We start from the raw sequence: 21,744 nt of genomic DNA on the forward strand, positions 1-21,744 counted from the left end.
GTGCGCATGAGACCTTGTGTGCACCCTCCCAGAGTGGAGTCTCTGTTTCCCCCAGTCCTTCCTGTGGAGCTCCTGCACTCAAGCGCTGCTGGCCTTCAAAGCCAAATGCTCTGGGGGCTCCTCCTCCTCCTGATGCCAAACCCCCAGGCTGAGGAGCCTGACAAGGGGCTCAGAACTCTCCTGTGGTAGAACTTTTGTCATATAATTATTCCCCAGTTTGTGGGTTGCTGACCCGGGGGTTATGAGATTTGATTATATCATGTGTGTGTCCCTCCTACCATCTTGTTGGGTCTCTTCTTTATGTCTTTGGATGTAGAACATCATTTTTGGTAGGTTCCAGTCTTTTTAATTTTTAATCTCCTCATAAGAGGAGATGAGCTCAAGGTCCTTCTGTTCTGCCATCTTGTGTTTTGTGAAAATGTGGGTCCTTTCTTGTCCATGTAATTGACATAAGGTGGCACTCAAGTTTGCACTCTCAGTAGAGTTGGGAAGTAAACTGGCCCATTAAGGCTACTCCTTTTCTTCTGGTTGTAAGACACACAATTCTGGGGTAGAAAAGTAACTTGCAACTAAGCAAGGCCTCTTTGGGGTAATGGCAGATTGGTAAAGGCTTCTCTCCCCTCCCGTTTTCCCAGATGGTGATGCAGAGCTCAGCCGGGGCACCCACCCTGTCTAGCCTACAGGTGGCACCTCACATGCTATCTTCAGGCCTGGGTCTCTGTCCTAGTGAATCTGCTGAGGATGTGCTGGGCTCAAGGGGCTTTTGGGCCCCACCAGGGTCCCCAAGGGGCAATGAGTAATTTCTGAGGTGTCTCCTATTGCCTGGAACTTGAGAGTCACGTCTTTCACTTAACATTAAAAGAACAAAAGCTGTTGCAATCATTAACACATTGTGGACAAGGCTTGGAGAATTACAACTTTTGTTTCTTCGTTAGATTTATTTTTCTCCCAAACAAAAGAAGAGTCTCATAGACTGGTCATTTTTTACAGTGAAGTAATTCAAGTAAGCAATTTTCTGCATTTTAAAAATAAATATTGTGACTCAAATCACTCATAAAAAATATGAGTTTTTAATTGGTAAAGACAAATATTTCATTGGTATTAATTATAATCAAGTCTTTGCCATTTTTCCATGTAGGATAAGTAAATGTTCCTTTGTTTTTTGTTTTTTTAGGGGGGGTAGGAGTTTTTTAAAATTAATTATTTTTGCCGCGTTGGGTCTTCGTTTCTGTGCAAGGGCTTTCTCTAGTTGTGGCAAGCAGGGGCCACTCTTCATCGCGGTGCACGGGCCTCTCACTATCGCGGCCTCTCTTGTTGTGGAGCACGAGCTCCAGATGCACAGGCTCAGTAGTTGTGGCTCACGGGCCTAATTGCCCCGCGGCATGTGGGATCCTCCCAGACCAGGGCTCGAACCCGTGTCCCCTGCATTAGCAGGCAGATTCTCAACCACTGCGCCACCAGGGAAGCCCTGTTCCTTTGTTAATAATAATGGCTAAAAATCATACAACAAATGGCTTAACTTATTTACATATTTACATATGGAATATAAGCATAGAAAAAAGACTGAAGCAATATGTTAGCAATTATTATCTGGGTAGTGAATCTCCAGGTGCTTTTTATTTTCTATTGTATACTCTTCTATATTTTGCAGATTTTCTATAAGGGGGATGTATTCTTTTTATAATATTTTAAAATCCATTATATACTATATATACCAATAACTACTATGCAAATAAATGCACAGGAAAAAGACTATAGAATGAAATGAGCCAAAGGGAGTCTTTCATCCATCCATTCATTCATTGATTCATCCATCCAACAGATACTTATTGAGCACCTACTATACCAGGGTCATGGACAGTTTTGAGCACTGCTGTTTTCAGGAATGAACTTTTAGTTCATTTTTCTTCTTTCTTTTGTACTGCTTAAAAGTTTTATTGTGAATACATTTTTACTTATAAAATGACAGGGCATTATAATTATTTTTAAAAGATTCGGCTAGAGCTGTAGTTCAGAAAGGAGTGTGTTGGTATAACTGTGTAGACATGTTTTAACAGATGAGCTTTTGAGATATTCACTTATTTTTGAAGTATCATTGGTATTCCCCATAAAGGCTTTTTCCTGCTCCTTGTAAAATTCATTTCTTTAGCAAACAGAAACCATAATTTTTAGAAAAAAATTATTTTTATTAGTTAGATTTCATATTACTTTCAACATCTGCCTATCTTAATATAAGTAACTATACTTTTTCTGAAGAGCAAAATTTTACATGTTTATTTATTTTGTTTAAATATCTTTTTTATTTCAATAATGGGTTCGGGGTAATAAAAATATACAAATGTATAGTGTAAAATGAATTTGAAATTATATAAATACAAACTATATCATGTCTTTCTGCAAATAAGATTTATCTTTAGATTTATCTTTTTCACTCTTTTTCTTCTGTTTTTCTTCTGCTTGTTTTTCAAAATAATCTTTAAGGAGATGGTTCAGCTGTGGTTCATACTGGCTTGCGTGTTGCAATCCATCTTCCCTCCCTTAGAAAGATACAAAACATGAGACAACTATATTTTACGGTAGTTTCCATATTATCATTTCACTCATCTCCCATAGTGGCAAATTCAGAGCTGTTCCTACCTGAACCACCCCAAGCACTAACCCAAAAGTCAGTTTTAATTCAAAATGCTTGAATTAAATATTTTTATTTTACCTTCACAGTGTTGGATCACACGCCCCCATAGTTGATTTTTCTTCAGACAGGCTAAATTTCCTACAATCAACAAATGCCTCCTTCCTCTGGTCAATGCAACATTCATTCTTTTTTCTGAATCAATAAATCCTACTTGTCTGGTCCTTACGCAGGACAGAATAATGATCTCCTTTTCAGCTCCCTGAAAAGCATCTACTGTGGACACCTGCACTGCTTTTATATCAGGATGGCCAAAGTCCACAGCACTGAGTAAATGACAGAGCTGTGGAGGAAAGAAGACAAGGCTCATGCGGTGCATACGTCATGAAGAACCTACACCTCTCAACCTACCCACAGCAGCCCTCATCATTTAACTAATAGTGGGTAACTTTCATTTTCTTTTTTATTACTCTCAGAGATTTGGCTAATTTCTGAAATGATAAATAACTAATGATAATGTAAGTTATGAAACAAAATCAAAGTGATGATTTATCTTTTGCTAGGAAACTTATTTAGATATGCTAACTTGGAGCTGATAAACTAAATGAAGCAGATGAAAAATACTAAAAATAAATAAATAAATATAAATGAAAACTAGTTAGAAATAACTGGCTTGTGTGTAGATTAATATCTGGTATCTATCTTTGATTTACTGATAAAATGTAATAATAATAAAAGAACATTTTGGAAAACAGATTCAATCCCATCTGTCCCAAAACACAAAGCATATACCATATTTCCTTCCCTCTAATTTGTTTATTTGCATTTTTGCCCCAACAGCTGTAAACGGAATTTAATTAAACCTTGTTAGGTTTACATTTAATTATACAGAAAAAAAGCCAGACTAAAGTCTGAATGCTGCTTTTTAAATATATTAACTACAGTCCCCAAAGTTTTTCTAGCACCAAACCAAACTACTACAAATGTAATATCAAATAGTATAATATATGATAAATATCATAATAGGTAACACAAACCTTGTACATTTGGGATTTGTATAATGTTATCACCCCAATCATAGAGCCCGCTATTCCACTTGCAATCAGTGACTGGATCAGCTTGAGTGTAAAAGCAGCTTCTGCCACATTATGAAAGCTGTTATCTCTTTCAATCTGGAATAAGAAACAGAACCTAAATTACATTTCCCAGAAACACTACAGAAAGACCATGAAAAGCACGCAGACAACAACAATAAAGTTAAAACAGGAAACTAAACTGTGTTGACTTTTATCAACACTAATGTCATTTACCTGTTCCAGTCCTTTAACATTATAGAAACACAGGGTTGGGAGCCATTCCAGTAAAGGGCTCCTCTCTGTTTCTGAAATACCATTCATGAGGTTTCCTTCATAAAACAGATCATTAGCAATAGCACTGATTGTAGGGTGACAACGGTACTGGGTTCTCAATAGAACTGGTTTGTGACCCTAAGAAATTTAAGTGCAGAAAAATAAGGAATTAAAACAGCATTTTTTTTCTTAGTGGAAAAAAAATCCACAATATTTTAAAGTTTAAAAATACTGCCATATTGTGCTCTCAGTAAATTAATTACAATGATAAAATGAATAAAAAGAATTTTTTTGAATTTACTAAAAATGTTTTTATAGTAAACTTTTTATACCAGAAAATTATAAAATATAAACAAATCTTAGACTATCTAATAAGTATGGTACCTAACATCATGCTTTCATAATCTGTATAGAATTGGCCTCACACTAAATTGAAAATAAATCTTTAAAAAAATTAGAAACAGTTGTTGATAACTCATTAACTATCCTCCTTAGGTACAAGCCATTTTTCATCCTGAATCTTCAAAGAAGTTTCCGATTTTCTTAATACATCCATAAACCAACTCCCATCTGCTTCAGGGCTTTCTGTGAGTATGTTCTTTATTCGCAAAGTGTTCTGTAATATTGTTTGAACATTTTGAATAGTTACAAGGCACTCTAATAATATGTAATAAAATGCAGGATTAGTGATCACATGGACAGAGGATCTTCTATGGGAGAAATACGTGAGGAAATAAAATCAATCCCCAATACTCTTTTAGGGCATAAACATGTGAAAAGACAACCTACCAAATGGAAGAGAATATTTGCAAATCATTTATCTGATAAGGGATTAATATCCAAAATATATAAAGAACTCCTACAACTCAACAACACAACAAACAACCCAATTCAAAAATAGGCAAAGGGCTTGAATACGCATTTTTCCAAAGATCAGTGCATGAAAAGATGCTCAACATGATTAGACATTAGGGAAACCGCAGTGACATACCACCTTATACCCATTAGGATAGCTGTTATTTTAAAAAATGAAAAATAAGTGTTGGTGAAGATGTGGAGAAATTAGAACCCTTGTACACTGCTGTTGGGAATGTAAAATGGAGCAGCAGCTATGGAAAAGAGTTTGGCAGTTTCTCAAAAGTTAAACATAGAATTACGATCAGATCCACCAGTGGCACTTCTGGGTGTATACTCAAAAAAACTGAAAGCAGGGCTTCCCTGGTGGCGCAGTGGTTGAGAGTCCGCTTGCCGATGCAGGGGACACGGGTTCGTGCCCCGGTCCGGGAAGATCCCACATGCCGCGGAGCGGCTGGGCCCGTGAGCCATGGCTGCTGAGCCTGTGCGTCCGGAGCCTGTGCTCCGCGGCGGGAGAGGCCACAACAGTTAAGAGGCCCGCGTACCACAAAAAAAAAAAAAAAAAACTGAAAGCAGAGACTTGAACAGATAATTGATAGCAATTTTCCTAACAGCATTATTCACAATAGCTGAAGGGCGGAAACAACCCCAATGTCCAGCAACAGATGAGTGGATAAATAAAATGTGGTGTACACATAAAATGATGGACTATTATTTAGCCTTAACAAGTAATAAAATTCTGACACATACTAAAATATGGACAAACTGTGAAAACATTATGCTCAGTAAATAAAGCCAGACACAAAAGGGAAAATATTGTATGATTCTACTTATATGAAGCACCTGTAATAGGCAAATATAGAGACCAAAAGTAGAATAGGGGTCACCAGGGGCTCAGGGGAGAGGGGAATGAGGAATTATTGTTTAATAGGTACAAAGTTTCTGTTGAGTTGATGAAAAAGTTCTGGAAAAGGATAGGGTAATGGTTGCACTACGTTGTAAATGTACTTAAAAAAAAAAAAGTATTGTTACATGCCGCCAGTGTGGATAAACCTCAAAAATGTCGTGCTAAGTGAAAGAAGCCAGACACAAAAGGTCACATATGGTATGATTTCAAGCTGTATGATACGAACATTGTTAGACTGTATGATATGAAACACAGAAAAGATAAATCCATACAGAATGAAAGCAGACTGGTGCTTGCCAGGGGCTAGAGGGAGGGAATAGAGAGCAACTGCTAAATGGGTACAGTTTTATTTTGGGGGGATGAAAATGTTTTGGAACTAGACAGAGGTAGTGGTTGCACAGCATTGTGGATGTACTAAAATGCCACTTTATTCATTTAAAATGGTTAATTTGGGGGGGGGGATGATTTGACAGACTTGCAAAATTTATTGTTGGTTATGATTGCTTTCCACATTTTAATAAATATTCACTTTTGAATTTTAATTTTTGCATCATTGAAAGTGAACTCCCAAAATGTATAAACCCAGGCCCCCCAAATCTGCATCCATCCCAGTGAAAAAACTGGAAGAATGAGCCTCCAAATGACAGTGATTATAAAATGGTTAATTTTACGTTACGTGAATGTCACCTCAACTTAAGACTATATTAATAATTTTTAAATTAAAAAAAATGTGAAGTAGAGTTCTACAACATTATAGATTTTTTAAATTTTACAGCAAAATCAATATACTTACTACCCACTACGAAAGTACACAGGAAAAAGATTCATTTCATTCTAAATTATTAGGGTTCAACTTATCTTGAAGATGAGTACTTTCTAAACAATTCCAATTAAAATAATTTTAGGGCAAGGACTTGGTCTTCTAATATTTTCATTTTCTATCAACCTACACAGTGTATTATCAATAAATAATAGTTCTGTATGAATTCAGCAGTAGTACCATTAAGCAAAGTCGATCAAAAAGAGTTTGTTCCAATCCGTTTTCATGGGCTGCATCAGAACCCTGAATAGTAGGAGGGAGCTGTTTGGGATCTCCAACAAGAATCAGCTTTTCACACTCAAACCTAAAAACAGAATTCTAAAAATTAATCTAAGCAATGAGAGAAACATGCATTAACATCATTTACTGCACTATTTTCTAAAATGTATTTCAAAGAATTTGAATACCATGACACGTTCTCAGAACTAACAAGGCTTAACAGTGCTAAGTGTATTAAAAGGCTTTAAAAAGTTGTGCAGTAAAGAATCCTTTACATAACTTTACATTTTTTCCACATAAAACCTAATAAGTGTCCCCTGCCTCTGCAAGGACTTAGTATTTCACACAACACACTTTGAGAAACAATGATTTTTAGAATCTGTAAACTTAGAAATGTTCTTAGAAGTCATCTGGCTTAAACTCTTGTTTTAGAGATGAAGCAAATTAGGCTCTCAGGGGTAAAATGTCTTTCTAAATAGGAATAGAATATAGTGGGAAAAAGTCCAAGTTTTGAAGAAAAACCTATATCCAAATTTTAGCTCTGTTATATTGTGTGGACACAGCAAGTTATTTAATCTCTACAGCTTCACTATTCTTATCAGTTACCTTGCTATAATAATACCATGCATGGCTGTTGTAAGGACTTCATAAAGTATGTAATGTGTTTAGTAGACAGTAGGTGCTCCACAGTATTAACCCTCCACCCTCGCATGCAGGGCCTTACTTTCTCCATCCCTGGCTCCTGAGTAGGGTGACCAACTCATTCTGGTTTGCCCACGACTGTCCCAGTTTGAAACACTGAAGACCCCATGATGCCAGAACCTCCCAAGTCCCAGGCAGATCGTGACAGTTGATGCCCTACTCCCTCATCCTTATACCTGGGAAGAAAGACCTGTAAATTCACCAAAATAATTGTTTGCTTTATTTTACAGTGGTTGTTAATGTTACATCCCCATTTTTTAAGGGGAAAAAAAACATACTTTTGGTGATGACGTGTGGAGATTTATTGCCATATATACTGAATCAAAATATATTAACATAAAAGTACTTGTGAAGTAAAATCTTTCTTGTGCATTTCCAACACTTACAAACTGGAAATCAGAAGATTAAATATTTACTATAAAGAAGACAGAAAAGGAAACAACAAGGGGGACAGAACAAGGCCTAGGACTGAAGCCTACTGAGTCTGGTCTAGTACTCCTTCCACTACCTTTAGGATTCCTCAATAAGAGAGGCTTTGAAAGCACAGTGTTTTAATTGGCTGAGACAGCTTAGAAGATTTCAGAGTTTCCTAAATTTTAGTAGACAAATTTTCATTTTCAACTTATTTTTCTTTATATACTTTATCTACTTTCATAATCTAAAAAATATTTTCAGAACCTAAACACTGGAATTATATCAAGGTAAGGCACCAAACAACATTCTTCAGTAGAGTTAGGTTCTTAAACTATGACTAAAGAGGCACCTTTAGTCTGGTTGAGAAGTCTGCAACGTTCTAGTAGAATCCTAGCACTAGAACTTTCAAGGCTTTAAGAATGTCTAAACTGTGATCTAAGTACATGATCCAATTGCCTCAACTGTGATCTAACAAAATTTTGATACATTAACCCCTCCCTCAAATTTCCCTCTGGATTCTTTGAAAAAATCAGTTTAGTACTTGCGTTGCCAGGAATTTTCACAAAAGTTTGGGAAGAGTTTGAACTGAGGAAATGTTTGAAATAATTGTAACATCTGAGCATCTTTGGAAAAGAACTTTTTAGGTTACCTGGCAATGGGAAGGAGGGAAGCCGGTTCTGTGATTTGACTACACTCATCCAGGACAGCCACAGGAAATTTAAGATCATTCATGCATGGGAATGGGCAGGCTGCACAGGTAACTCCAACTACTCGGACCTTTATTACAGTAAGAATGTTATTCATTAACAACTGTTAAACAAATTAAGAGAATATATTTACCAAAGAACTTACAGGCTAAAATCAGAAATGAGCAGGTCCTAATTTAATCACTGGCAATCAGAAATCATAGGCCACTTTATCTCTACATTTTCATTATTCCCACATAAGAGATGGAAATTCCTCTAAGAGTTTTATTTATGAACAGGTGATACCGACGAGCAATAGTTTATAGTAAACCGGCTTTCACTTAGAAAGGTATCAAAGAAACCATTAATAATTATTCTTACATATCAATATGCTGGATAAGGATGTAAAATGGTAAGTAGTTTACATAAATGACTAATTTGCATTAATTGAATGTAGTCAAACTAAGCCCCTCTGGATTTGGTTGGGGAGAAGGGAGGAAAGGTAAGTCTGTAACCCAGATAATAAAAAGCTGGTCTGAAGGCTTCTGAGGATTTCTAGAACCCAAACTTGTTGTAGATTATTATTTACAATTCCCTCCTTCCCCGTGACAGTATTGCTCATCCACACCCTTTGCTGCCTCTGCAGTGCCTCCCCCCAGAGAAGGAGGTGGAGTATACTTCCCTGCCCCCTGATGTCGGGCTTGGCCGTGTGACCTGTTATAGCAATGGAACGTTAGCCGACATGCTGTGAACAGAAGCTTCACACATATCTGTGTGATCTTGCCTGCCCCCTTGCACTTCTGCTGTCTGTCAGGAGAGGGGCATGAATCATGCCACGGACAACTGTTCTCAGAACGAGAGCCTTCACCACACCAACTGACCTGTAGAGTCGTTAAGTCTGTTGTCTCAAATCACTGAGATTTTGTTGTTAAGCAACATTATTTCAGCAGCAGCTGACCAAAACAGGGTCCCAAACAGGTTGACTGTCCCAAATCTCTCGCAGAAAAAGTGGACCCATGTCCACACTGTCCAACAAGCCAACAACCCTCTTTTCCTCCACTCTCTTTTCTTTCCCCCAGGCTCTCCTTTCACAGGAGAAAGCTACTAAATGACTTCCTCCTCCCAGCTGACGCCCAGACTGGCCTGGATCAGAACTTGATGAAGATGATGCTACTAGTTGCAGCCGGAGGCCCTATGTGTCCAGTGTTGGTTCCCAATACCTGGCATTAAGTGTCTGAGCCTCCTAGATTCTTAGGATAGATTTCAGACAGACCCTGAAAGGACTGGTTTTCTAGGAAAGCACCAAAGATAAAAATGAACTTGGATATTTTGCCCAGTGTCTGACTTTCTCTTCCTCTGTTTCTCCTAGAAAAAGCCAAGTGTCGTTTAACTTCGCAGGAATCTATTCCCACCTCTTCCCTTTCCCCTAAAGCCTATAAAAAGATAGACATATAGGGAGAAAGAGGAAAGAGGACTCTGTCATGGAGAGTTGGATGTGTTCACAAATTTGAAGAACGCTTTGCAATAAAATAAAATGTGCACTGGATAGACAGGCACACTTCAGTTGAATCTGAGCTATCACAGTCATTTGTTTCATTTAAGGGAAATAAATAGGAATAATACTCCTATCAACAGGAATAAAAGGGATCTAAATCGTATCTATAAATTAAATAAATAAACAAACTGAAGCTGTTTCCCCTCACCTGCTTCAGCAGGGTTTTATTGGTCCCCAGTTTATGCTGCTCAATACTTTTCCTCACATAGACTCTTTCCACAGGAGTCAGGTCTTCCTTCATGAGTGCATGTAGTTCTTTTAATTGTTCACTTTCATTTTCGGAGCCAGCATGCAAACTTAAAAAAGAATTACATAAAAGAATACCCTTTGATTCCATTTTCACAGCATCACAAAAAAGTAAAAGACGGATTTGCTAAATTAACACCAAGAAAAAGATAAAGCTTTCTCTAGTCTTCTTCAGAAACCAGATTTAAGGTAAGACTTATATAAAATTATACTTCTGTGAACATTCTGTGACTTGGAATTTAGCCTTCTTACCTGTAAGGTAAAACTGGCTTGGCAATCTTCCTGACACTCCCAACCCTGACAAACTTTTCAAATCCAAGACTAAGAAGCCTTTAAAGAAAACAGGGTAAAATAGATTCTGATTATTTAGAAAATGGAATCTAAAAGTTTCACATAATATTTACATTATTAAAATTAACTTTGCATAACAGTATATTTTATATTATGTAGTTCAATGTGAAATGCCTAAACTCAAAGTAAATATAATGTACTTGAAAGACTTTTTTATAAAATGTGTTTCAGAGAATTTTAAAAATATGTATTATCTTTTTTTTAAAAGCATGCCTTTATTTTATTTTAACTTTATTTATTTATTTTTGGCTGCATTGGGTCTTCGTTGCTGCGCACGGGCCCTCCCCAGCTGCGGCGGGCAGGGGCCACTCCTTGCCGCAGTGCGCGGGCCTCTCAGAGCACGGGCTCTAGGCGTGCGGGCTTCAGCAGTTGTGGCATGTGGGCTCAGTAGTTGTGGCTCGCAGGATCCAGAGCACCAGCTCAGTAGTTGTGACCCATGGGCCCATTTGCTCCGCAGCATGTGGGATCTTCCCAGATCAGGGCTCGAACCTGTACCCCTGTATTGGCAGGTGGATTCCTAACCACTGCACCACCAGGGAAGCCCCAAAATATGTATTATCTTATGTTGAGGGCTCATGAAAGGTTCATAAAATATTTATGTTAGAATTTATCACAAATAAAATTGCTCTGGGAATTCCCTGGTGGTCCTGTGATTAGGACTTGGTTCACTGCCATGGCCCAGGTTCAATTCCTGGTCAGGGAACTAAGATCGCAAAAGCCACGCGGCCACAAAAGAGAAAAACAAAAACTACAAAAAAACGAACTGGCCCCTAAAAACATAATAATATGGCAAGCAACAGCTACCATATATTTAGCATCGAGATTTAGTAGGAAGAGTGTTAGCCTCTTAACATACCTTATCTTAATACTCGTTACAGCTCTGCACAATATCTTATCTTAGAGATGAGGAACTGAAACTCAAGTCAGGTATTTTGCTGAGGCCACATAGCTAGTAAGTAGAGTCAACCATGATTCAAACCTAGGCAAGTCCGTCTACCTCCAAAGGCTACCAATGATTGTTCTTCTACATATGTTACCCCTCAGTGAGGGCTTTGTGAATAAGTGGCCCTCACCTACCCTTCCCATTATATATCTTACAGCTCTAGCTCTATGCTAGGAACAGAGTAGGAGCTCACTGAACATCCAGACTTCTAAAACATCTACCACATCAAATGGGAAATAAAGAGCTGAAAAACTAAAGAAACTATAGCTCTCCAAACACAGTTTTCCTAAATAATTTTGAAGCAGTTTATTTAATGTCAATATATGAATAGACTTCAATTTTTGCATTTTTTCATAGTTTTCATCTTGGAGAATAGTCAGCTATTTTTCAGCCTGAAAAACTAGTCTACATTTTTTTTGTTTCAATGTCAGTTTGCATTAATTCTATAATAGAGAGTATAGTATCCTCATCATACCATGGGGCAAAAATGTTTTATTTCTTCTCAAGAAACTCTTTGTCCTATTCTGTCCATTGCCATTGAAATGCATTATCCAAGCGCACAGCTAAATGTCAGTTCAGTGTAAAGAAATGTATGGGTCCAGCTTACATGCAGTTGAGGTATAGATCCTAAATGAGGATTCACATTCCTCAGGTCCTCATCAGAGGCTTAAGCACTAAAGAATATCTTCTACGTGTTTTCTGTTACTTTTCAGTAGTTAGTACTTACTCTTCTAGCTTCTTGATTTTTCTTTTTTAACAGTCTACAGTTAAATTTTAGTCTTAGGCTAAGCAATCTAAAGTTCTTTGCTGGGCTTCCCTGGTGGCACAGTGGTTGAGAGTCTGCCTGCTGATGCAGGGGACACGGGTTTGTGCCCCGGTCCGGGAAGATCCCACATGCCGTGGAGCGACTAGGCCCATGAGCCATGGCTGCTGAGCCTGCATGTCTGGAGCCTGTGCTCCGCAACAGGAGAGGCCACAACAGTGAGAGGCCTGCGTACCGCAAAAAAAAAAAAAAAAAAGTTCTTTGCTGTTTAGTCTCCAGGTAACTTGTCATTATCTTGAATCAGAAAATGTCCTCAGCCACTGTTTTAGATTACTCAGAAGAAAGAGTATACACAGGTAGAACCTTCCTGGAGGGTGATCTTGCAAAGTATATTAAGAAGCTTAAAAATGTTCATATCTTTTATTCTAGGCCTAGGACTTTTTCTTCAGGAAAGAATAAGAAATGGAGACCAAGATTTATGTTTAAGCAACTTGGTTGCAATACTATATATATAAGGGCAAAAATCTGGTAAGAACTTACTGATCAAAATTGCTTATCGTATAAGAAAATCATTGCATTTAATAGAGCTATGAAAAATTTGGCTCAGCAGCCATGGCTCATGGGCCTAGCCGCTCTGCGGCATGTGGGATCTTCCTGAACCGGGGCACGAACCCGTATCCCCTGCATTGGCAGGCGGACTCTCAACCGCTGCACCACCAGGGAAGCCCGGTTTCTAAGATTTAATACCATAGAGAAATAATCACCAAGTAAAAAAAAAGCAGGACAGGGCTTCCCTGGTGGTGCAGTGGTTGGGAGTCCGCCTGCTGATGCAGGGAACATGGGTTCGTGCCCTGGTCCGGGAGGATCCCACGTGCCGCGGAGCGGCTAGGCCTGTGAGCCATGGCCGCTGAGCCTGCGCGTCCAGAGCCTGTGCTCCGCAACGGGAGACCACAGCAGTGAGAGGCCCGCGTACCACAAAAAAAAAAAAAAAAGTCTGTAAAGAAATATAATAAAATATCTGTACTGTCTGTATATTTTCTGCCATAAGCATTAACTTATGTAATTATAAAACTTAATTTTTAAAGAGTCTACATTTATAAATAACAGATTATTTTTCCTAATCAAATTTTATCATTTATGTGAAATTCTGATCATTCAACACTGCAATATTGGTAAAACATTATGTAATACTTTCTTTGGTTTTTTTTTTTTTGGCCACGCTGCAGCATGAAGAATCTTAGTTCCCCAACCAGGGATCGAACCCGCCCCATGCAGTGGAAGCGCCGAGTCTTAACCACTGGACCACCAAGGAAGTCCCAATTTTTAATCAAATTTACACAAAAATTTTACACCTGTAAAACAGATTGTGCTATTGCCTTCCATGAAACAGCAACAGGCTAACTTACTAGTCTGTAAGTAGGATAAAAGCAAATACAAAACCTGACAATTTTGGTACAGGGATGGGATAAAGGTAAAACTAAAGGTAGATCCCTCTTATTGAAACCAAAAACATAATTTAATCAAACTGTTCAGCTGTTTTACTATTATTTGTTCATATAGGCAGGGGGATAAGAGAATAACCCATGACTTGGTTTTGCAATTTTAGCCTACTTCCAAGGTAACCACCCAAAGCTCCTGGGTCAGAGACAAAGGACTTTTACTTATGGCACAGGAAGCAGCATAAGCACCAACATATCTACCGTGGTTTCCCTTGGTCCCCGTGTCCTGTGAGGAGACACAGAGAATCCAGATGGATGCCTGCACTGCAGTGGACTGAGTTGTAGGAAAGGAACACTGAGCTTGGGAATCCACTATTTTTATAACAAGCAGTAAGTAACCCTGCTCTTTGTTCTGGAGGGAGCTACTACCTCATCAGTCAAGGCTGCTCACTGCAGACACAACCCTAAGAAATGTGCTAAGAGTGCTCAGGGCCTTGCACGGTAGTTTCCTCCCCCAACAATACATGTTCTGGGCTGGACTCAAATTTTTACATGAGCAACTAATAAGTTAGCCTCTTACTATTTCATGGATGCTGGTTCTTGAGTCAGAGATAAAGGCCTTTGCATGTCTGGCATACCCAGGAAAAATGTGCATGGACACTCAGGGCCTATGGTGATCTACCTCTCTCAACAATAATCTAAAACATTAGGTACCGAAATACACCTGTGATACCTACCCAAGAAGTACTCTGTCAACAGCTACATTAGTAGAAGAAGAAATCAAAAGTTTCCATGGTCTTGCATTTCCAACTGTAAGAGCTTCACTCTTTTCAAATAGCTGCACAAAAAATAAAATCACCACTGCCAGCAAATAACTCTTTCCTGCTCCAAAAACACCTAATTATTTTGAAAGGGAAAAAAATAAAGGCAATATCATAAATAAATCTCTGAAAAGCACAAGAAATATTTCATCCATCTCCCTCTCTCCTTCATTTAAGTAATTTATTAAAAATATTAACTGAGTGCTCACTATGTGCTTAATTAGGACAAGGGATAAATACATAGATAACTATTCAAAAGACCTCTATATTTAATGAGACCATAGTCTACTTAGGAAGACAGACAAGCAAAGAACAATGATAAGACAATATGGTAAGTAACATTGTTGGTATCAGAGAAAGAACATCTCTCTTTGCTTTGGCAGAGATGGGAGTGCTTCCTAAAAATAAAAAGAGTAACAGAACTAAATCTTCCAGGATAAGATACTCTGCTAAAGAGAGGGTCGTTCTAGGCAGAAGCATGACAAAGCACACAGCTGACAAGTATTTCCATGCAGCCTATAGCAAACCGGCGAGAGATGAGGCTGTCTGACAAGGTAGGCAAGGGGATAAATCACAAGAGCTCTGCTTGCTACGGCTAAAAGTTTGAATTTTATCTTAAAGACCAGGGGAAATCAACGAAGGATTTTTAAGTAATGGAACTAAATCAGATTTTTTTTTTTTAGAAAAACTACTTGAGTGAAGATATGAAGAAAGGTAAAACTAAAGGTAGATCAATTAGAAAGCTGTGTGAGATGATCATAACAATAATACATGCTACCTTTACTAAGTGCCTCCCATGTGCCAGACACCACTCCAAGCCCTTTATTTATGTTAACTCATTTAATCCTCCAAACCTATGAGACAGATGCTATTATCAAACCCCATTTTACAGAGTAGTCTCACCAACTAGGCTATACGGAGGCATGATGAAGGCTTGGATTGAGGAGGTGCAAATGAGTCGGCGAGGAGAGAATCAATATGAAAAGTGGGTACAAACTAGAAGGGACATCTCAGTGACTGATCTCATGAGGGGAGAGAAACAGAGAGATGGAGGAGGATTAAGAGAAAGTCACTTAATCTAGGGAGAAAAATAATCTAGGATGACTCCCAAGTGTCTAGCTTGGTCAACAGAGTGGATGTGAAGCAAATCCTCAAAATAGGACAAAAAGTAGGATCAGCTTCAGAGAAAGGTCTGTGAGAGGAAATGAGTTAAAGAGGGAACAGATTCCAGATAAAAGTAGTAGCTCTGAAGAGGAGAAAGTAAAGCCCCTTCACTGAGACAGAACCAGAAGAGTAAGAATAGGTCCATACTTAGGTAAGTTGGAAAAGGAAGGCAGGACATTGAAAGGAGTTTGTTATGACCTCCATTTCCTATTTTAGAAGCAAAATCAATTTCAGAGAGAGTGGGGCAGGGGCAAGGATGGGATTATGAGAAGGATGAAGGTTTAGAATAGCAACTATGAAGGGTGAAGGGTGAGCTGACTAGGAATTAATTAATAGAGGGCAACACATAGATGTCTAGATCAAATCTGGATACTTTGATAATGAGAGTATAATGCTACCCATTCATCAGATATGCTGTCTATTCTCCCTTTTAGGATGGTCAGTTCTGCTCTCATCTAATAGTTTACTAAAATGGGTCCAGATTTGAAAAATGTAGAGTTATCCTGGAATCTTGTCTGACTAGGAAATTAAAAGCGAGCAGATTGAGTTACAAAAGCTTATATGACAATGTATTTACTAGAACCGTTTTCTTTTCTTGCTTCTTACCATGTATGATTGTGATAGGGAGGGTATGAATTCCCAGTTCCTTCACTTCTTCAACACTTTCACGTGATGCCATCATTTGAGCTATCTGAATTAGAGCTGTAGCTTGATCCTTGTTTAACTTGTGTGCCTGAATTAACTCACTAGCTAACTGCAATGTTGCTCCGATACTGAGTAGTTCAAATTTTGTGTTGATATTTGAGAAGGCCGGTGGGATAAATTTTCTCTTATTGACTCTCTTGTTGCTCATTGTAGTTGATGAAGACCTAAGCAAATGAAAATTTTTTTCAATGAGGGGCTTTTGAAATAGGTGAGTAGACCTAGTCATAAGTTAGCCTTCACTTTATAAGCGTCACAGCGAACATTTTTTTGGAGACACAAATACACATATACCCCAATTTGGAGGAGGGTGGAAGAGAACTAACATTTGTTGAAAACCTGCTATGTGCTGGCATTATACTAACGATTTTACATGTTACTTGATGCAATCTTCACAACAATACTAAGTAGTTAATTATCCCAAATAGAGGTACAGAAATATTAACATTTTTCCCCCAAAGCACACAACTAATAAGTCGTATACTGACTTAAAGCCCATGTTCTATTAAACAAAACCGACTTAGGTAATTAATATAGCCTCCATTTAAGGTAGAACTGCAATAAACTGGTTTTCTTTCTATTTCTATTAAGACTGAATTCCTGGGCTTTGCTGGTGGCGTAGTGGTTAAGAATCCACCTGCCAGTGCAGGGGACAAGGGTTCGAGCCCTGGTCTGGGAAGATTCCACATGCCACGGAGCAACTAAACCCGTGCACCACAACTACTGAGCCTGCACTCTAGAGCACACGAGCCACAACCACTGAGCCCATGAGCCACAACCACTGAAGCCTGTGTGCCTAGAGCCTGTGCTCTGCAACAAGAGAAGCCACTGCGATGAGATGCCTACACACTGCAACAAAGAGTAGCCCCTGCTCACGCAACTAGAGAAAGCCCACGCACAGCAATGAAGACCCAAAGCAGCCAAAAATAAAATAATTTTTTTTTAAAAAAGACTGCATTCCTTTCAAAGTAGATAAATGACATAATGGATAAGGATATTTATTTTTCTTACCTAGGACTTTATTATGGCGAAAAAAAAAGAAATACCACAAGTTGGATCATAATATTACAAATTAGAAACTAGACTTTTTCTATCATTTTAGTGAATTCAATATAATGTCGCTCCCAATTTTTAAAAAAGGGGCATAGTGCTTGAGAAATTAAAAATGAGATATAGGTTATGTCAAGAATAAAATTAGTATCAATATATATACTGGATTCAAGCTGTAAAATGTTACATAATTTTAAATGTTTTAAATGTTAAATAATTTGTAGCATAAAAGTACAGATAAATAAATAAACAGAAACACTCAAAAGATCCTTAGGAAATTATTCCTTGACAAAGGAAAAAAATTTGCAGTAACCCTTTTACTAGACTCTACCACAATAAATAAATAAACAGATAGATGAATGGGTGGATTGTTGGGAAATGATGTGTATTCCTCTTTCTCTATTGAACCACTGACAAACAGTAACTTCATAATCCTTGAAAGAAAATTAACACTTTGCTGGCAAAAATTTATGTAATGTACTTTTATTACATTTTCATATTTACAATTAGTCATCATTTTTTAATACTAATGACCCAAAGGTAAATAATGACTTACATTGTTAACAGGTACTGTGTTAGAGGTAGAGTAGCTGGATTAAAGTTGTCCTGAATATTTTTCAAAGTGGTCAGCTCTGTGCTAGCATTACAAACCAATAATGCATGGACCACTGCTGTAGACAGAATGCAGAAAATTAACATTAATGTAAATGAAATGAACCATTAAAAAAATCTATTAAATATACATACAACTCAGAGTTCAGCTACTGAATTAATCACACAACATAATATAAACGCTTAAGTACATGCAGAGGTCCTTTTATACATTAAACTACTATACTACCTGCTCATTCATACTTTATAAATTGCATAACTTACATCAGATTTGGACTTCCATATGTCAGTTAATGAATAAGAATAACTGTTTTGAGTTAGGGTGTGGTGACACTGCTTAACAGCCAGTTCGATTTAATCAGCATACATTGTACAGTAGTGTTTGTGGAATTTTAAAATATTTTCTTGCATTTCTTCATCAATTATTTTATAGGAATATATGGAAAGCAGAAAATTAGAATGCTGTTATTGGTGAGGAAACAACTACAACAAATAGGAAAATATGCATTCAAAAAATGACAAATGTTCACTTAATTAGGCTCTTATTGAACTCAAGCTGGTTGACTAGGTTTATTCAGTTCTAAAAGAAAAAAAATCAAGTTAAAAATGTCTATGAAATATTTGAAATGGGTCGTTAAATGCTGTGTCTTAATTAGATATGGACCAAATTCAACCATCAGAAATTACTCCAGAGATCAAAATGTATAGAGAAGTATACAGATTCATAGAACTGGATAGGGATTCAGCTTACTAAAGTTTCCTTTATTAAAAGAAAAGTAAGGCTCATAGCCTACTGTCTTATTAAGAATTTCTCAAGGCAGATGATAAAATAGCCTCAAATGAAAATCATACCCTCCTGGCTCAACTGCTCACAAAGTCTCTTGCAAAATCTACAAGACCTTCTCAATGTAAAAATAAATGATTTGTTTACTAAATGTACACTACTAGAATAATAAACCAAGAGGATTAAATAAATCAAAAACTGGAACTTGACGTAAGAAATTATTTAAGAAAATTCTTATTTGTATGTTTAATATTTATATTTTTAGAAATCGGGTATATACTTGTAAATTCAACTTTAACAAAATACTTAAGTGAGGGGTCAAGATTTTATTATATTGTTAGTCCTCTAGGACTTGAGCTGCAGAAATATTTAGATATTCAACTTTCATACACATTTCAAGAATACTGTACACAATAATAGGAAGTAGAGGTGGATGCTTTTTGTTGGCTTTAATCAAACAATCCCACACAAAGTTAGCATTCTTGCTCACAGTGCATCACATGTTTTTCATTCTTTTTTTAATACAAATTAATATGGGCATAATAATACTTACTGTTAGTGGGCCAATTCGAAGGGAAATAACCTTTCAAAGGTAGTAGCTCTACCTCATTGATAGATGATGGACCAAAGAAAGTACTACATGCAATAAAAGTATCCAATTCAAAGTCTAGGGTTTTTGAAACCACCCAAAGATCATCTGAAAAGACAAACACTTTTAAAGGATTCGGAACTATGCTCCATCCAAAGCTACCTTGGATTTCTTTGATGCTTAGTCCTACATTATTTCTCAAAAAAACAAACTTGTTTATTATCACCAACAAGATTCCACCCAGAGACCCAAACACATAACATTTCATTTCCATGTTTTTAACTCAATTAGTTTAATGTTTTTAAAGTTACTTTATAATTATTATTTTCTTATAATTATTTTTTTAAAAAAACACTGTAAATAAAGCAGACAACATCTAACTCATTTTTCTCTTATAGCTACATTTGATTTTCCAAAGGTAGAATATCAGTCTAAAAAGATGTTCCACCATGTAAAGGTTTCTATGCTCAAATAAAGTTGGCAATCCGTGGATAGAATACAAGTTCTCTTAACAGACTTCCACTTAACATATGTTCCAGATTAATTAACGTTCTCCTTTCTTCTCCATAGTACACTGAGCACTCATAGCTAGTAGGCTGCTTTCCAGAATATCTATGCACTATTTCTACCATCAGTGGAGTTTACACTTACAAAGAGTCAACTGTATTTGTTCTAAAACTTATTTAAACTAGTTGTATTTGCTATTATAATTATATAACTTAATCACATATTATTTGACCCATTATAAGTATGAAGGAAAAAACTTGTTGTTTAAAGAAAACTACATTCCGGGCTTCCCTGGTGGCACAGTGGTTAAGAATCCACCTGCCAATGCAGGGGACACAGGTTCGAGCCCTGATCCAGGAAGATCCCATATGCTGTAGAGCAACTAAGCCTGTCTGCCACAACTACTGAGCCCATGTGCCTAGAGCCTGTGCTCTGCAACAAGAGAAGCCACCGCAGTGAGAAGCCCGCACGCTGCAACTAAGACCCAACACAGCCATAAATAAATAAATAATAAAATGTATTTAAAAAAAATGTTAGGTAGGGCTTCCCTGGTGGCGCAGTGGTTGAGAGTCTGCCTGCCGATGCAGGGGACACAGGTTCATGCCCCGATCTGGGAAGATCCCACGTGCCGCGGAGCGGCTGGGCCCGTGAGCCATGGCCACTGAGCCTGCGCGTCCGGAGCCTGTGCTCCACAGCGGGAGAGGCCACAACAGTGAGAGGCCCGCGTACCGCAAAAAAAAAAGAAAAAGAAAAAGTTAGGTAGCTACCAGGTACTAGATTTAGCTTTGCTTTGTTGATTCAAAGTTTCTTATATCATTTAAAATAACTCATCAAATAACAAAAGCAAGCTAGGTTAGGATTAATGACAAGAGTAGGTCATGAAACCAAAGATAAAAATTAACCCAGCTTAGGGACTTCCCTGGTGGCGCGGTGGTTAAGAATCTGCCTGCCAATGCAAGGGACAAGGGTTCGAGCCCCGGTTCAGGAAGATCCCACATGCTGCAGAGCAACTAAGCCCGAGCACCACAACTACTGAGCCTGCGCTCTAGAGCCCGTGAGCCACAACTACTGAGCCCATGTGCCACAACTACTGGAGCCTGCGCACCTAGAGCCCGTGCTCCGCAAAAAGAGAAGCCGCCGCAATGAGAAGCCTGTGCACTGCAATGAAGTACTCTTCATTGTACTGCTCGCTGCAACTAGAGAAAGCCCGTGCGTAGCAACAAAGGCCAAACACACCCAAAAAAAGAAAAAAAAAATTTTTTAAGGATTTTTATTTCCAAATATACAAAATTTGGGGTCCAATGTTGTCATATTGTGCAGCAATGACAGAAGTATCACTAAACTCATTACATTTTCAGCTTATTTTTTATATTAGGTTCAGGGCACAGTTCATTCAGTATACTTACGATGCCAACAACTTGGTGTGACTTTAACCAAAATTAAACAGTTTTTGGTAGCCTATAATAAAGCTTTTAAAAAAACTAAAATTTAAAATATGCTTTTTAGGGGTGGGGGAATAAAATATGCTTTTTAGAAATGGTCTAATTTATTATACAATAATTCACAATATGTACTATGAAACTGTACTCTTAAAAACCTCTTTAATATAAAGAATTTACAGGGCTGTATGTAACAGA

At 37.7% G+C, this 21,744-nt stretch overlaps 1 protein-coding gene and 1 long non-coding RNA gene across 2 annotated transcripts in view; one reads left to right on the forward strand and one right to left on the reverse strand.

The window, feature by feature from the left end:
* LOC136794400 (uncharacterized) overlaps positions 1-4,565 on the forward strand; it is a 42,890-nt gene extending 38,325 nt beyond the window's left edge. Inside the window, exons 2-3 of the long non-coding RNA XR_010841132.1 lie at positions 2,888-3,069; positions 4,474-4,565. This is a non-coding gene — a long non-coding RNA (uncharacterized lncRNA). The remainder of the gene's footprint in view (positions 1-2,887; positions 3,070-4,473) is intronic.
* The window catches only part of ZGRF1 (zinc finger GRF-type containing 1), a 73,252-nt gene continuing 53,678 nt past the window's right edge, over positions 2,171-21,744 (reverse strand). Inside the window, exons 18-29 of the mRNA XM_067036493.1 lie at positions 19,565-19,708; positions 18,172-18,286; positions 16,470-16,732; positions 14,616-14,775; positions 10,635-10,712; positions 10,285-10,432; positions 8,545-8,672; positions 6,741-6,864; positions 3,940-4,116; positions 3,667-3,801; positions 2,711-2,972; positions 2,171-2,537 (exon numbers count right to left, since the gene is read on the reverse strand). Of these exons, the coding sequence (XP_066892594.1) occupies positions 2,380-2,537; positions 2,711-2,972; positions 3,667-3,801; positions 3,940-4,116; positions 6,741-6,864; positions 8,545-8,672; positions 10,285-10,432; positions 10,635-10,712; positions 14,616-14,775; positions 16,470-16,732; positions 18,172-18,286; positions 19,565-19,708 (1,892 nt within the window). The 3' untranslated portion in view covers positions 2,171-2,379. The remainder of the gene's footprint in view (positions 2,538-2,710; positions 2,973-3,666; positions 3,802-3,939; positions 4,117-6,740; positions 6,865-8,544; positions 8,673-10,284; positions 10,433-10,634; positions 10,713-14,615; positions 14,776-16,469; positions 16,733-18,171; positions 18,287-19,564; positions 19,709-21,744) is intronic.

Source organism: Kogia breviceps, chromosome 6 (genome assembly GCF_026419965.1).
Source record: "Kogia breviceps isolate mKogBre1 chromosome 6, mKogBre1 haplotype 1, whole genome shotgun sequence".
Lineage (NCBI taxonomy): Eukaryota > Metazoa > Chordata > Mammalia > Artiodactyla > Physeteridae > Kogia > Kogia breviceps.